The sequence below is a fragment of the Crotalus tigris genome, unplaced genomic scaffold (genome assembly GCF_016545835.1).
Source record: "Crotalus tigris isolate CLP2741 ecotype Arizona unplaced genomic scaffold, ASM1654583v1 scf7180000020145.1122116, whole genome shotgun sequence".
Classification (NCBI taxonomy): Eukaryota; Metazoa; Chordata; class Lepidosauria; order Squamata; family Viperidae; genus Crotalus; species Crotalus tigris.
Window position 1 is genome coordinate 1,072,461 of NW_024097874.1, and position 15,994 is coordinate 1,088,454.

General features: G+C 43.7%; 1 protein-coding gene and 1 pseudogene across 1 annotated transcript; both read right to left on the minus strand.

The window, feature by feature from the left end:
- Positions 1-6,832, minus strand: LOC120318220 (zinc finger protein 723-like). Its single transcript, XM_039365638.1, has 5 exons — positions 6,311-6,832; positions 5,941-6,058; positions 5,740-5,822; positions 3,236-3,362; positions 1-2,356 (listed from the first exon to the last, which is right to left on the minus strand). Exons 1-5 carry the CDS (start codon positions 6,806-6,808, stop codon positions 1,227-1,229), a joined length of 1,956 nt encoding a protein of 651 aa, XP_039221572.1. The 5' UTR covers positions 6,809-6,832; the 3' UTR covers positions 1-1,226.
- Positions 6,833-6,988: 156 nt separating this feature from the next.
- The window catches only part of LOC120318256, a 42,008-nt pseudogene continuing 33,002 nt past the window's right edge, over positions 6,989-15,994 (minus strand).

Here is a 15,994-nt window from a genome sequence, read left to right on the forward strand (position 1 = left end):
ATGGCGAAGGCAGAGAAGCAAAAGGAGAAAGGGAGTGCAGCTGAAAGGTGAGTAAAAAAATGCTTGGGGGAGGCGAGGGCATCTGGGCGGGGGCGCCAACCTTACCCTGCATGGTGGCGGGTTAATGGCGGGTGCAGGGGGGCAAGAGGAGCTGCGCAAAGCGAGGGGAGCCGGGCAGATTGTGGGCGCTGGCGAGCGAGATGGGCAGGGGCACGAATCGGCGTGTGCTTAGAAACACCGATCTCGTGCTCCTGCCCATCTCACTTGCTTTCCACTTGCTTTCTATCTATCAACAGCTTTTGACGCCTTTCCGTGTCTTCTGAATTTTGTTTCTGCAAGCGAGATGAACAGGAGCACAAGATCGGCGTTTCTGAGCACATGCCGATTCGTGCCCCTGCCCATCTCGCTTGCTTGCTTCCCGCTCGCTTTCTGCAAGCATCTTCCAAGAGCCACACTGGTCCCTGGTCTCTCCCAGCTTAATAGAAAGCAAAAGAGGATTTCTTGCATTGTTTCTGTGATTGGGAGCTGTGGCTGTTGCAGTTATTTAACCATTTGACGTTCCAGGGCATCCTCAAAGTCAAATTCACAGGGAAGGGATCCCTTCTTGACTATCAGATCTTTTTCTCGTGAAAATTCAAGAAGACGGAGGAAGCCTCACGTCTCCACTCCAAAACTCCCAGCCAGCCTGCTGGCCTTTTGAACTGCCCTGGGGTTAAATATGGCATTTATGGACCCGGCCGGAGCGAAGGGGATGCGGGATCAAAGCCCTTCTTTTGGCCACAAAGAATGCAAGCCAGGCGGGATTTGCCCGCATGTTATGTGGGCTCTTCCTCGGGACTGGCTGCAGCAATGAATGAGCCGCTTCCCTGCTCGCTGCTTTTCTCCGGCTGCGGCCGCATGCAATGCACCAGAGGGAGTCCGCCAGCCGTGGTTCTTTCCCCGCCCCCGTGCACTCCTCCGCTGCATGGGCTCTCCTCCCCTTGCGGAAGAACAGCGGCTGTGCTGGGCTCCCGGCTGCACTGAGCGCGACCGCCGCTCCTTTTCAGAGGAAGCAGCCAAGGAGAAGCAGCAGGCAGAAACCGCAGCAGACTATCTTCTGTGGCATGGAAATGAATATTTTGTATTTTATCAGCAGAAAGCTTTTTGAAAGAAATCCACTTACTATATAAAAAAGGAAACCTCTGCAGTTTTTTAATTTTTCTTTCAAACCTCTTCTCACACTTCCTTTATTGATATGGTTTCTCCCGAGTGTGGATCCTTCTATGTGAAGCAAGAGTGGAATTCCTGGCAAAGCTCTTCCCACACTCCATGCATTGATATGGCTTCTCCCCTGTGTGGCTTCTCTTGTGGGAATTAAGACTACTGCTACTAGTAAAGGTCTTTCCGCACTCCATGCATTTATAAGGTCTTTCTCCTTTGTGATTCCTATGATGGATTATAAGAGAATGATTATAAGGGAAGCTCTTCCCACACTCCAGGCATTGATATGGCTTCTCCCCTGTGTGGATTCTTTTGTGGCAGTTAAGACCACTGCTACTAGTAAAGGTCTTTCCACACTCCATGCATTTATAAGGTCTTTCTCCTTTGTGATTCCTATGATGGATTATAAGAGAAAGATTATAAGAAAAGCTCTTCCCACACTCCACACAACGATATGGCTTCTCTCCTGTGTGGATTATCTTATGGGTATTAAGATGATCGGTACAAGTAAAACTCTTTCCACATTCCGTGCATTTGTAAGGTCTTTCTCCTGTGTGGTTCATTTGATGGATTAAGAGAGACTTAGAATAAGAGAACGTCTTTCCACACTCCATACATTGATACGGCTTTTCTCCAGTGTGGATCCTCTTATGGGAGGAAAGATTACTATTCCTCCTAAAATGCTTTCCACACTCCACACATTGATATGGCTTCTCTCCTGTGTGGATCCTCTTGTGGGAATTAAGGCTACTGCCACAGTTAAAGGTCTTTCCACACTCCATGCATTTGTAAGGTCTTTTTCCTTTGTGATTCCTATGATGGATTGTAAGAGAGTAATTATAAGAGAAGGTCTTTCCACATTCCAGGCATTGATATGGCTTCTCTCCAGTGTGGATCCTCTTATGGGAATTGAGACTACTGCTACGAGTAAAGGTCTTTCCACACTCCGTGCATTTATATGGTTCTTCTCCCACATCAATGTTTGTACGGTTATGAAGCCAACTGACCCTTGGAAAGCCTTTTTTCATTCCACTTTGTGATTTCTTTATTTCATCCCTCTTTGGCTGTATCTGATCTGAAAACGTCCCTTTTCCCTCTTTTGATTGGATCGCTTGGCATTCTTCCTTGCAATTCTTATTTTCTTGCCCATTAAAGCCTTGAAAAAAGAAAAAATGAAAACTGTAGCAAGAATAGAGGAACAATCAAATCTTTTCTTCCTGATCTAATCTTTGACCTGGGACTATTCCATGGTGCCACAACTCCCTAAGTGCATTGGACACTGGATGTTGGGGAAGCGACATGCCCACCAGCTACCCAACTTCAATGAAAGTCTCATCTCTTGTCTGCAGGGAAGAATCTTTGAAAGCCAAGGGAAATTCCTGGATGGCAATAGCTCCCCACCCTCAACTTAGGCTTGTGTACACAAGTGGGCACATCTCTAGGAAGGGAACACCCTCTCAGGGCTCATCCAGTCCTGCTTACAGCAGCTCACACCCATCGGGGAGCCAGTGACCAGGGTCAGGAGTGGATACTGAACCCCTGGTAGGCTGGACCTTGCTCAAGAGAGGCCACACCATCCCTGCATGCAGCCTCTCCCTCAGATTCTGGCTAATATCTTCTATGGCACGGTAATGAATATTTTGTATTTTATCAGCAGAAAGCATTTTTTTAAAAAAAAAACATATCCTTTATATAAAAAGGAAGGCAAGGCAGTTTTTCAATTTTTCTTCCAATAAATTTCCTTCTTCCATAAAGTCAGTTTGATCAAACGGTTAAGGTACCAGACTAGAAACTGGGTGACTGGGAGTACTAGTTCTGCCTTAGGCATGAATGCTGGCTGGGTGACTTTGGGCCAGTCTCCCTCAGCTCAACCCAGGTCACAACAGGAGGAAGAAATATTGGGTTTGTCCACTAGCTTTATTATTTACAAAAAATTAAGGCAGAGTATCAATAAATGAAGTTTTTATCAGAAATATCATCTAAGCCCCCATACTAGGCCTTCTCTATGTTTCTGAGCACAGATAGGGATTCTTACTCAGAGAAGCCAGATTCCTGGAATTCTCCAGCATGACGTCTCCGTGAAGCGCTTTTTGGGTAGGGTCCAGGTGAGACCACTCCTCCTTGGAGAAATACACAGCCACTTCCTCAAAAGACACAACATCCTGAAGAAGAAAAGAAATTTCCCTATTAACAGATAATCCCAAGAATAATTTGAGGGTTTTCTTCCATTAATTCTAGGAGAGAGATCCAGTGAACAAAATGGGCATCCTCTGCAGAATTCAGAGTGAGATCTCACCGCTTTTGGCTGATGACATAAGTGAAGCACATGGATCTAGTTCAGTGGTTCTTAACCTTTCTAATGCCGTGACCCCATAATACAGCTCCCCACGTTGTGGTGACCCCAGGGGCGTGGCCAACTGGGTGTGGCCACCGAGTGGGTGTGGCCACCGAGTGGGCGTGGCCAAGTGGGCATGGCCACCGAGTGGCCGCCGCGGGTCCCATTGCCGCAGCAGATGCACAGCTGCCCTTCCTCTTCCTCGACGCAACCTTTCGCCTGCCCCAATGACTCCCTCCCCTTTCCGGGGTCCAGGCATACCCTCCGGAGCCCCGGCATTTGCACCCTGCAGGAAGCGCAGGGTGCCCACGTAATCCTGCTCGGTTGAGGACACAGAGGCGAAGACGCAGCTGGCGGTCCGTATCCTTTGCTGGTTCCAAAGGGAGAGCACTGGTGCCGGGGGCCACTGCCTCCACCGCCGCTGCCACCGACGGTTCAGATACCGACTGCACGTCCATGGCTCCTGCCTGCCTCAGCTTCCAGAAGATCATCCCGACCCCATTTCTTCACTCCGTGGCCAGCTTTAGGCGCCCTCCATCCCCGAGGCGCACGCCAAACGCACCACAAGGATCGAGTCTCTCGAGCTCGACCTACCAACAGGAGCGCCGCGCTGGGACATGGTGAGGAGGCGGCGTTGGCGGCTAGGAGGAGCAGAGCGCAAACAGCGCTGAATGGAGAGAAGTGTTTCTCTCCATTCAGCGCTGTTTGCGCTCTGTTCCTCGTAGCCACCACCGCCTCACCATGTCCCAGTGCGGCGCTCCTGCTGGTAGGTCGAGCTCGAGAGACTCGATCATTGTGGTGTGTTTGGCGTGCGCCTCGGGGATGGAGGGCGCCTAAAGCCGAGCGGGGAGTGGAGCGTGCGCCAGCAGGAGCGCCGTGCTGGGACATGGCGAGGAGGCGGCGGCGGTGGCTACGAGGAGCAGAGCGCAAACAGCGCTGAATGGAGAGAAGCGAGTGGTGAGTGGAGCATGCGAAGGGACTTGACCAGGGCAGAGGGCGGAGGGGAGGGGAGGGTCGGCTCCAGAGGCGGAGGTGGCGCTCAGAAGTGAGGGAGGGGGCGGTGGCGAGATGAGCCCAAAACAGTAGTCTGGAGAGCGCAGCAGGCGGCGAGGGGAGAGGCCGGAACAAAGAGAGAAGCGGCTGGGAAGCCGGAGAAGCAGGGAAGATGCGGGGATTTCTACGATAGGATGCAAAAAAAAAACAAAAAAAACCCTTGCCTTGGCACGTTGGCGTGCCTTTGCCCTTCCGACCCTAGGAGAAGTTGGCTTGCAAACTTGTTTGCGGTCGGTTTCTCAGTTTGGGAGACTGCGTGCGTGTAGAATGCCATGCAGTACAAAAACGGTAAGCTTTTTGTCCGCTTTATTGGATAAGAGGGGGAAGCCATTCTCTTGCGGGATGTTTCTTGCACGATTGGTTGCTGCATTTTGCTGCACGGAACTCTTGTTCCGCAAAGGCTTGCATGGAGAAGCAGTGGCTGCTTCCTTTGCAGCCAGCCAGGCAGGCCAGAGAGGAAACTTACTGTTTTTAGTTGTTTTCTCTCTTGCTTTCCGCTGCTTGCTCTCTCTCGCTTGTCCTCTGTATTGCTTTCCTCCATGTGCTCCGAAACTTCCTAACTTTAAATAGAAAAAAGCTGCGCATGCGCAAAGAGGAGGGAGGCAGGAACGGCACTTTCTATAGCCAAATAAGAGGAAGTAGAAGAGTTAGAGAAAAGGGAAAAAAAATGGCGGACAGTGTGGTTTGGCGACCCCCGTGAAATGGTCGATCGACCCCAAATGGGGTCGCGACCCATAGGTTGAGAACCGCTGATCTAGTTGAAGGTATTTGGAATGCCTTTCAGCATAGCCAACTAAAATAGTTTTCTTGGTCAATTGGTAGTTGGATCTTATATCCAGAGTACTATATATATCTATGGAGATTCTCAATCACCAGGTCACAGTTGTCCCAAAGATGCTTTTCAAAAGGCAAAATAAGGATTTGTTTGTAATGTGTGAATGACCCTGGGAGACAGAAGGAACAGCCCCAATGCTCACAACTGTCTGGTGAATGAAATCTGATGGCAAAGCAGGACAGAAAGCATATCCCAAATATTCAGTGACCTGATATCAAATTTGTACTGCTTAGAAACAATTTTATACACTGAACTCTAGAACAAAATGAAATCCATCCAAGATTCATGGACCTTTTCCAATTTTTCTCCTCCTTACCTGAAGTAGAGGTTCAGACAATCCTTCAGCTCCGCCACAAAGAGGAGGTGAGTCTACAAATTCCATGGACAGCTTTCTACTCTCTGTGAGAGAGAAAAATGGGGGAAGCAGATTTGTTAAAGAGAGAGATTGTAATGATGTGCAGCTAAAGAATCAGCTAAATGTTGAAATCTCACATCACATAGAAAGACCTTCTGTTACCTGGCGTGATGTCCTGACTTTGACCTTTCTGGAAGTTCTCCCCGAACAGCAGCTCTTGAGAGGGTTTGGATGAATCTTTCCCCCCCTTGGGATACTCAGTTGTAGCTTCCAAGGATTTCTGGAGATGATGGGATAGAAGAAACAAAAGAAGAGCACAGAGATAGAAATGAATGATCATACTGCAGCTTCAAACTACTACAATGTCCACTGCTGAAACCCGAAACAGAATGGAAGAATTGCCACAAATACATCCTCTGGAAGAATAGAACAACTCACTTTAGGAGTTAATAATTCCAGAAAACTCTGACAGAAAGGAATTGACAAATTCAGAGAGATCCTCTTTAGACCTGTTAAGACTATATTCCCACACCTGGAACTCTTCTTTCATCTTTTCCACATCCACGTTCAGCAAGAAGCCTTCGGCCAGGGCCACCGCCTGGGAACTGGTTTCCACTCCACACTCGCACACCCATTTCGCCATCTCTGGTGGAAGGACAGCCAGGAACTGCTCCAGGAGCACCAGGTCCAGCATCTGGGCCTTTGTGTTTATTTCTGGCTGCAGCCACTGACAGCAAAGGCGGTGAAGCTGACTGCAAATATCTCGGGGACCCCTCCCCTCATGGAACTGCACTTTTCTGAAGTGACAGCTTTGGACCTCTGAACTGTTGGCTTCCTCTTCTTGGTTCTTCTGCCCAGGACTTGCCCCATTCATCTCAAAGCTCCAAGACTGAACAGCTGCAGGGCTTTTTCCAGCTGGGCGTTGTCCCTCCATCTTCTCTCTGGTCTCTAATCCAGCTCCAAAACAGACTGATGGATCTGCACAGGTCTTCCTAATCAGAAGAGGTCTGTCAAAATTTCCTAAGTCCATTTAGCCCTCTTCCTACACAAGATACTTAAGACTCAAGAGCAATCAGGAAAGATTTCCAACTTACGTATCTGAAATGGAAAAGAAAATTCCAGAAATACAGGTTGACCAACTTAACAACTGAGCACACACAAAAACTGAAAGAAGAAATTCTTATGAACCCACCAATATCTGGGAAGAGAGGTGAAATCTTTGTAAGTAGTGATGTATCTCTGTGTGGAGAAAAATCTGTAGTAACCTTCTGGATCAACTTCTTTCAAGGACTAAACAATTTGGATGCATACATTTAAAATATGTTTTTGATTTCTTATTCCTACTCATTTATTCAAATAATTTTGATGGCTACTTGCAGCATGAAAACCAACCTCTGTACAATCCAGATCATAAATGTCTCAGGTCACAAATAGCCATTGAGATGAATGGCTTTCTAAATCGATTTAATAGGTAAATCAATCAATATTTGAACTTCCAGTGTAACTTTAGCCAGCAGAACATTAGACGCCTGGCCCAAACTGCTATGGCTGCCTGATAAATAACAATCAACAAACTACCATTCAATTTAAACAGAAGAATACCCGAATCAATAAACCAGCTTAACATGATGTTTTCATTCACGCATCTCCTGGAAACAGGTTCCCCACTTTTAGTCTAATCCTGAATGGCTCCGACCTTTCTGGCGATCCTGATGTTCTTCCTGGAGGCAACGCAGCGCGTCCGGAGCTTTGATTCCTTCTCTGCCTGGCCCGTGCATGCACAAGGGCGGCAGGGGAACATGGGACCCCGGGCTTCCCCCTTCCCACGCCTCCGAACCTGATGAAGTTTTGGTTGTCTCCATGCACGGTCCAGCCCGTGAAAGAAACGTCCCCCCACTTACTGAACTCCGGAGTCAGGTTTTGATCTCCGTCCGTGCAAACTCCCTTGCAGCCTCTGGGACTCCTGGGAAGGCTTAGCCTAAGGCTCGCAGTGGGAAGAAGGCGGGGGGGGGGGAGAGAAAGAATCGCACCTGTAGGAAGGGCGGAAGCACTATCAGCTGCAAGAGCGCATGCTCAGTTCTCTCCTGAAGCGGGGGCAGGTGAGGGCTTTGTAACGGCAGCCCAGGGAGCCCCCTGGTGGATCCTGCATGCAACGCTAGATCGACGCTGCAAAGGAATAGGGGAGATCGTCATGTTCCATGCGGGCCTGGGATGATGGGCATTGGAGTATAAGGAAAGGGTCCCTCTAACATTCCCTGTCTCCAGCAGGCAACATTTTCTAGACTTTCCTTTTTTAACGTCTAAGAACAATCTGCCATATTGTGAATATTGACAAAATCTCTGTGGAGGCTCAGAAGAAACAGGAGCCTCTCTTTGAAGCCCAGGTTGTGTGATGTGGTTGTTGGCAAACTCAGTCCTGAAGTGAGGGAAAGGGGAGTGGCAGAGTCACAAACTAGGAAGTGAAGGGGTAGGAAAATTAAGACTTTTATTCATTTTTTAATTTAGTGAGTTCAATTATTACAGCTGCTTTTTCAAATTCTTGCCTCTGGGCAGCCAACTGTGCTTCAAAACAGCAAGTGGCAGCAGCAAAGATGAGAATAATCATAAAGAAACGGTCTTCTTTGAAAAAAGAGACATAAAAAGTAAACAAGTTCCAAAATGGAGAGACATTTCAAATCATGGAAGTTTTAGAAATTTTACCTCAAAACAAGGGTCCACAATGGAGAAATGAATGGTGTCTCATAGATGACTGGAGAAAAGGTGGAATTACAAAATGCCGGAAGGCAAACCTTGAGGAGTACACGTAAAGTTCAAATGCTGTGAAAGAAAAAATGTAATGGGAAAAAATGACATAATGGCTACAAAACCAAAATTGCTGCCCTTTCACAAGTTCGATCTAGAACCATCAATGAGCAGCATTTGAATAAATTGGTTCAAAGTAGCCTCAGTCTCTGAAAACCCGAGTGTTACCCCCTCAAAGTCATTCCCAAAACATTCCAGAAAACTTCAAGACTATGTTAAATGAAAAAATAACTATGATGGAACTGACAGAGGCAATAAAAAAACAAAAAAATGAAAAAACACTGGGACCAGATAGACTTCCGGCAGAGTTTTATAAATGTTTACAAGATGCATTAAGTTCACCATTGAAAGATGTATGTAATGAACTTTTATTGGAGGCAAAACTCCCAAATACATGAACAGAAGCAGTTTGATACCAAAATAGTCAAAAAGGTCAAATACTTGGGAATATATTTGACAGTAAGATGTTCAACCATAAAAAAAAAGATAATTACATTAAATTGTTAAATTAAATAAAACTTGATTTGGAAAAATGGAAGAATCTTCAACAGTCGATGTTAGGAAAAATTGTTACGGTGAAAATGAATATATTACCAAAAATATTATTTTTGTTTCAAACGATACCTATAAAACTGGAGAAAAAATTATTTGAAGATTTAAATTCTCTAATTCAAAAATTTATCTGGCAGGAAAGCTAGAATTAAATTGAAAATGTTACAAGAAGCTAAGGGAAATAGAGGCTTTGACTTGCCAGATTGGGTTTTATATTATAAAGCATCAGTGTTAACATGGATAAAAAAATGGATAACTTTTAGAAATAAAAGATTGCTGTATCTGGAGGGACATGACCTGCAACTTGGTTGGCATGCTTTTTTATGGTATGGGAAAAATAAAATACATAAATAATTCCAAAACCACTACATTAGAAATGCACTATTATTAACTTGGGAAAAAATAAAATGTAAAATTTATTTGAAAATTCCAGGATGGCTTTCAAAAATTGAAGCATTTGTACATCCAAATCTAGTCAGTCTCGATAAAATATGGACATACAAAGATATTCTAAATTCTGAAGGAACTTAAAATCCAGACGAGATGGAAAATCAGGGCATCGATTTAACATGGTGGTCACATTTACAAATGCAAGTCAGATATGATAAAGATATTAAACAGTATGGATTTTATAAAGAGCAGACTATGTTTGACCAGACATTAACTTCAGATGAAAAGTTAATTTAAAAAATATACAATTTCTTATTAAATTTCAAAATGAAAGATGAACAAGTAAAAGACACAATGATAGTATGGGCAAAGAATTTTGGATATAATATAGACTTAGAGAAGTGGCAAAGTTTGTGGGAAAGAAACTATAAATTGACAATGTCAGCTTCATATAAAGAAAACTTATACAAAATGTTTTATAGATGGCACTTGCCACCAACAAGATTAGCAAAAACGTTTAAAAGCATGTCAGAGAAATGTTGGAAATGTAAACGCAAACCAGGTACTTATTATCATATGTAGTGAATGTGTGTTAAAGCAAGGGGATATTGGACAATAATCCACACTTGGATTATGTTTAGAGAAACACACAGACTATAAATCTGAATTTTGTTTTACTAGGTATAATGCCAGAAAAACTTGATAAGCAAATTACATATTTGATTCTATATGTGATAACAGCGGCAAAAATTATATTTGCACAATATTGGAAGAATGAAGAAATACCACCAGAAGAAGAAATAATCAAAAAAATATTAGAAGTTCGGGAATGGACAGACTGACTTTAAGGTTGAAAGAAAAAGAAGAAACAGAATATGTTCAAACTTGGGATCTACTTTATCAATGGTTAGAGAAAAGAATTAGGGATTAGGAATTTAATTTGTATTAGTGAATAAGATACTCAGACAACACGTTTTTGTTGAATAATTATTATTGAATTCTGTTGAAAAAAAATAAAACTTAACAAAAGAAACACCGGGAGCCATAAAACCCTGCTGCTCCCCCCCCTGCATGAAGAGCTCACCACTGCTGCTTCCCATTCCCCCCGACGGAGTGCTCTGCCACTGCTGCTTCCCCCCGCACAGAGCGCTTCTTCCCCCAGTGGCAAAGATGGGGTTTGGGAGGCAGCGGCAGGGCGTAGTCCAGGCATGGTCCAGCAGTAGCAGCAGCAAAGCTCGTCCTCCCCACTCAAGAGGCCACCAGTGGCTCCTTGGCTTCGTCCGAGTTGAAGAAAGCAGAGACGTTAACGGGATTGTTCTCAATAAGGCAGGTGCACACGAGTGAGCAGAGCACCCGGGTCTTATTGAGAGCAATCCCACTGCTGCACCTATCACCCGACCTACTCCTCGCCTGGTCAACCGGCTGACACAAACCTTCACTGCTCTTCTCCTTGTCCTCCCCACTCAAGCGGCCACCAGCGGCTCCTCAACTCCGTCCAAGTTGAAGAAAGCGGAGGCGCAGCAGCGGGATAGTTCTCAGTAAGGCGGTGTACCCAAGTGAGCAACGCACCCAGCTCTTATTGAGAGCAATCCTGCTGCTGCATCTCCACTTTCTTCAACTTGGACGGAGCAGAGGCACCCAAGTCGCTGGCGGCTGCTTGAGTGGGGAGGACGAGAACAGGGAGGGTTTGTGCCAGGTGGGCAGCCAGGCGAGGACTAGGTCAGGCAATGGTGGCTGGTGGGCTGGGGAGGGGGGATCATGGTCGCTCAGGGGGATCTGCGAAGCCTCATGGCAGCTCCCCCCACCCTGCCCGTTTCCCCAGCTCAGTACAAGATGTTTGGAAGAAACCCCCCCTTCCTGCCAACAATCGGACCCCAGTGGCACCTTATTTCCAGCTCTGACGCGGTCCTCCGTCACTTCCTCTGCCGCCATGTGCAGTCCCACAAACTTCTTGTTTGTGGGACTAAAAAAAAAGTTCAATCCAACGTTGCAAGATCTTTTTTTTTCTGCGAGAAGTTGGAATTGATTGAACTTTTTTTAGTCCCACAAACTTTTTTTATGTGGTACTGCCCACGGTGGCGGAGAACAGGGAGCTGCAGCAGATGGGTGGGAGAGCCGCATGCGGCTCCAGAGCCGTGGGTTGCCAAGCCCTGGTCTAGTCAAAATCCCTGCTCACTTACCCCTTCTTCACAGCTGTCTCATCCTTTTGTTTTTTTGTTTTGGAGAGAGCTGCCACTTCCTTGATGACAATCTCCTCTGCGTTTGTAAAGGGGGGGGGATATCGTCACAGAAAGCTGCCCATTAAAAAAAACATTGCTTGATGCTTAATAGTTTGTCTCTTGAATACGAAACGCAAAGCAAATCACAGAGAATAATAAAAAACCAAAAAGCTATCGGAGAACATTTTACAGAGGCTGCCGTAAGAGCCGCATTCTTGAGGGAAGAGAGAGGCCATAACATTCCTGTATGCAACCCTCCCCTCAGATTCCTGTTAATATCGTCTATGGCATGGAAAAGAGCATTTTGTATTTTATCAGCAGAAATCATTGTGAAAAAAATCCATTTTCCATATATAAAAGAAAACCTCTGCAGTTTTCTAATTTTTTCTTTCAGAGCTCTTCTCACACTTCTTTTGATAGGGTTTCTCCCGTGTATGGGTCCTTCTATGCCAAGAAAGAGTGTGACTCCTGGCAAACTTCTTCCCACACTCCATGCATTGATATGGCTTATCCCCTGTGTGGATTCTTTTGTGGGAGGTAAGAGCAGAATTCCATTTAAAGCTCTTCCCACACTCCATGCATTGATATGGCTTATCTTCTGTGTGGATTCTCTTGTGGGAATTAAGACTACTGCTACAGTTAAAGGTCTTTCCACACTCCATGCATTTATAAGGTCTTTCTCCTTTGTGATTCCTATGGTGGATTATAAGAGAATGATTATAAGAGAAGATCTTTCCACACTCCATACATTGATATGGCTTCTCCCCTGTGTGGATTCTTCTGTGGGAGGTAAGAGCAGAATTCCACCTAAAGCCCTTTCCACATTCCACGCATTTATATGGCATCTCTCCTGTGTGGATCCTCTTGTGGGAATTAAGACTACTGCTACAACTAAAGGTCTTTCCACACTCCACACACTGATATGGCTTCTCTCCAGTGTGGATCATCTTATGGGAATTAAGATGATGAGTAGAAGTAAAGGTTTTTCCACATTCCATGCATTCATATGGCTTCTCTCCAGTGTGGATCCTCTTATGGTAATTGAGACGACTGCTACAAGTAAAGGCCTTTCCACACTCCATGCATTGATATGGCTTCTCTCCAGTGTGGATCATCTTATGGTAATTGAGACTACTGCTACAAGTAAAGGTCTTTCCACACTCCACACACTGATATGGCTTCTCTCCTGTATGGATCCTCTTATGGTAATGAAGATGACTGTTACAACTAAAGGTCTTTCCACACTCCATGCATTTATAAGGCCTTTTTCCTTTGTGATTCCTATAATGGATTTTAAGAGAATGATTATAAGAGAAGGTCTTTCCACATTCCATACATTGATATGGCTTTTCTCCAGTGTGGATCCTCTTATGGGAATTGAGACTACTGCTACAAGTAAAAGTTTTTCCGCACTCCATGCATTTATAAGATCTTTCTCCCTTGTGATTCCTATGATGGATTATCAGAGAGTAATTATTAGATAAGGTCTTTCCACATTCCATGCATTGATATGGCTTCTCTCCAGTGTGGATCCTCTTATGGGAATTGAGACTACTGCTGCAAGTAAAGGTCTGTCCGCACTCAATGCATTTATAAGATCTTTCTCCCTTGTGGTTCCTATGATGGATTACAAGAGAGTAACTATAAGAGAAGTTCTTTCCACATTCTAGGCATTGATACGGCTTCTCTCCTGTGTGGATACTCTTATGGGAATTGAAGCTACTGCTACAAGAAAAGGTCTTTCCACACTCCGTGCATTTATAAGGTCTTTCTCCTTTGTGATTTCTTTCATGACTTCTAAGAGAGTAATAATTACTGGAGGCCTTTCCACACTCCCCGGAGGTATATGGTTTCTCTTCTAAATGTGTCTTTTTATGGGAAATAAGATGATCAGATTTATTAAAGGTCTTTCCACACTTCATGCACTTATATGGTTCTTCTCCCATATCAATGCTTGTACGGTTAGGAAGCCAATTGACCCTCGGAAAGCCTTTTTTCATTCCACCTTGTGATTGCTTCGTTTCATCATTCTTTGGCCGTATCTGATCTGGAAACTTTTCTTTTCCCTCTTTTGATTGGATCGCTTGGCATTCTTCCTTGGAATTCTTATTTTCTTGCCCATTAAAGCCTTGAAAAAGCAAAAATTAAAACTGTAGCAAGAATAGGGGAACAATCAAACCTCTTCTTCCTGATCTAATCTTTGACCTGGGACTATTCCATGGTGCCACAAACTCCCTAAGTGCATTGGACGCTGTATCATGCTGGGTTAGCAAGATATCCACCCAGTCCCAAATGTCAATGAAAGTCTCATCTCCACTTGTCTGCAGAGCAGAATCTTTCAAAGCCAAGGGGAATTTATGCTCCCCTCCCTCAACTGAGGCTAATGTTAAACTCTGTACACAAGTGGGCACATCTCTAGGAAGGGAACATCCCTCTCAGGGCTCCTCCAGTCCTGCTTACAGCAGCTCACGCCCATCGGGGAGCCAGTGACCAGGGTCAGGAGTGGATACTGGACCTTTGCTCAAGAGAGCCTGCATGGAGCCTATCCCTCAGATTCTGGCTAATATTTTTTATGGCATGGAAATGAATATTTTGTATTTTATGAGCAGAAAGGTTTTTTTTTTTTTAAAAAATCCTTTAAGTAAAAAGGAAGACTAAGCAGTTTTTCAATTTTTCTTCCAATAAATTTCCTTCTTCCATAAAGTCAGTTTGGTCAAACGGTTAAGGCACCCGGCTAGAAACTGGGTGACTTTGGGCCAGTCTCCCTCAGCTCAACCCAGGTCACAAGGTTGTTGTTGTGGGGAAAACAGCAGGAGGACGAAATATTGGGCTTGTCTGCTAGCTTTATTATATACAAAAAATAAAGGCAGAGTATCAATAAATGATGTTGGCATATCAATTGAGAAAGAAACAGAGACAGAGAATTATAGATAAAATAAATTATAATGGTAAATTGGTTTATCAGAAGGAGTTGATTAAGAGATCTTTTTTAGATTATTACCAAAAATTATATAAGAGTACTAAAGTACAGGTTTTAGATATAGATAGTTATTTAAACGAAGCCAACTTCCCTAAACTAACAGAAGATCAGAAACAAGAAATTAATGGTTTGATTACTAATGAGGAAATTGAGATGGTGATTAAAGAATTAAAATTAGGTAAAGCACCGGGTACAGATGGCTTGACATCTATTTATTATAAAACTTTGGTACAAGAGATGGTTCAACCTTTAAGTGAAATTTTTAATAATATATTACAGGGCTTAGAGATTCCTCCGTCATGGGGTAGAGCCTTTATATCTTTAATTCCAAAAGAAGATCAGGACCTTACTTTACCAAAGAATTATAGACCTATATCTCTTTTGAATGTAGACTATAAGATTTTTGCGAAAATTTTAGCCAATAGGCTTATGAGGGTTTTGCATCATGTCATACACACAGACCAAACAGGCTTTATAACTGGAAGGTATATGAAGAATAATGTTAGACAAATCATCAATTTATTAGAATATTTAGATAAAAATAATCAAGTTTCTGCAGGACTGATATTTTTAGATGCTGAAAAAGCTTTTGATCAATTGAATTGGCAATTTATGTTAAGATTAATTGAGAAAATGAACTTTGGAGGAAAAATTTTACAAGCTCTTGGTGTTATTTATCAAAAACAAACGGCACAACTTATAGTTAACAGGGGTTTGTCAGAGGTTTTTATAATAGAAAAAGGGACTAGACAGGGATGTCCATTGTCACCATTGCTATTTGTTTTAACTTTGGAAATATTGTTGATTAAAATTCGAGAATCACAGCAAATAAAAGGAATAGAAGTCAATAAAAAAGAATATAAATTAAGAGCCTTTGCAGATGACTTGGTTGTTACCTTATCACAACCTATTCATTCTGTAGTAGAGTTATTACAATTGATACATCAATATGGACGGGTTTCAGGTTTTAAAATTAACAATAATAAGACTAAAATATTACCTAAAAATATAACCAATCTTGATAAGCAGACTTTGGTTAGTTTGACAGATTTTGAGGTTGTTGATAAGGTAAAATATTTGGGGGTTACTTTATCTGTCTCTAATGCAAAATTGTATAAAAATAATTATGAAAAGCTGTGGGTCAAGATACAAAGAGATTTGAAAAATTGGGAGAAGTTGCAATTATCTCTTCTGGGAAGAATTGTGGTGATTAAAATGAATGTTCTGCCAAAGTTTCTTTTTCTATTTCAAATGATACCTATTTTAAAGAACG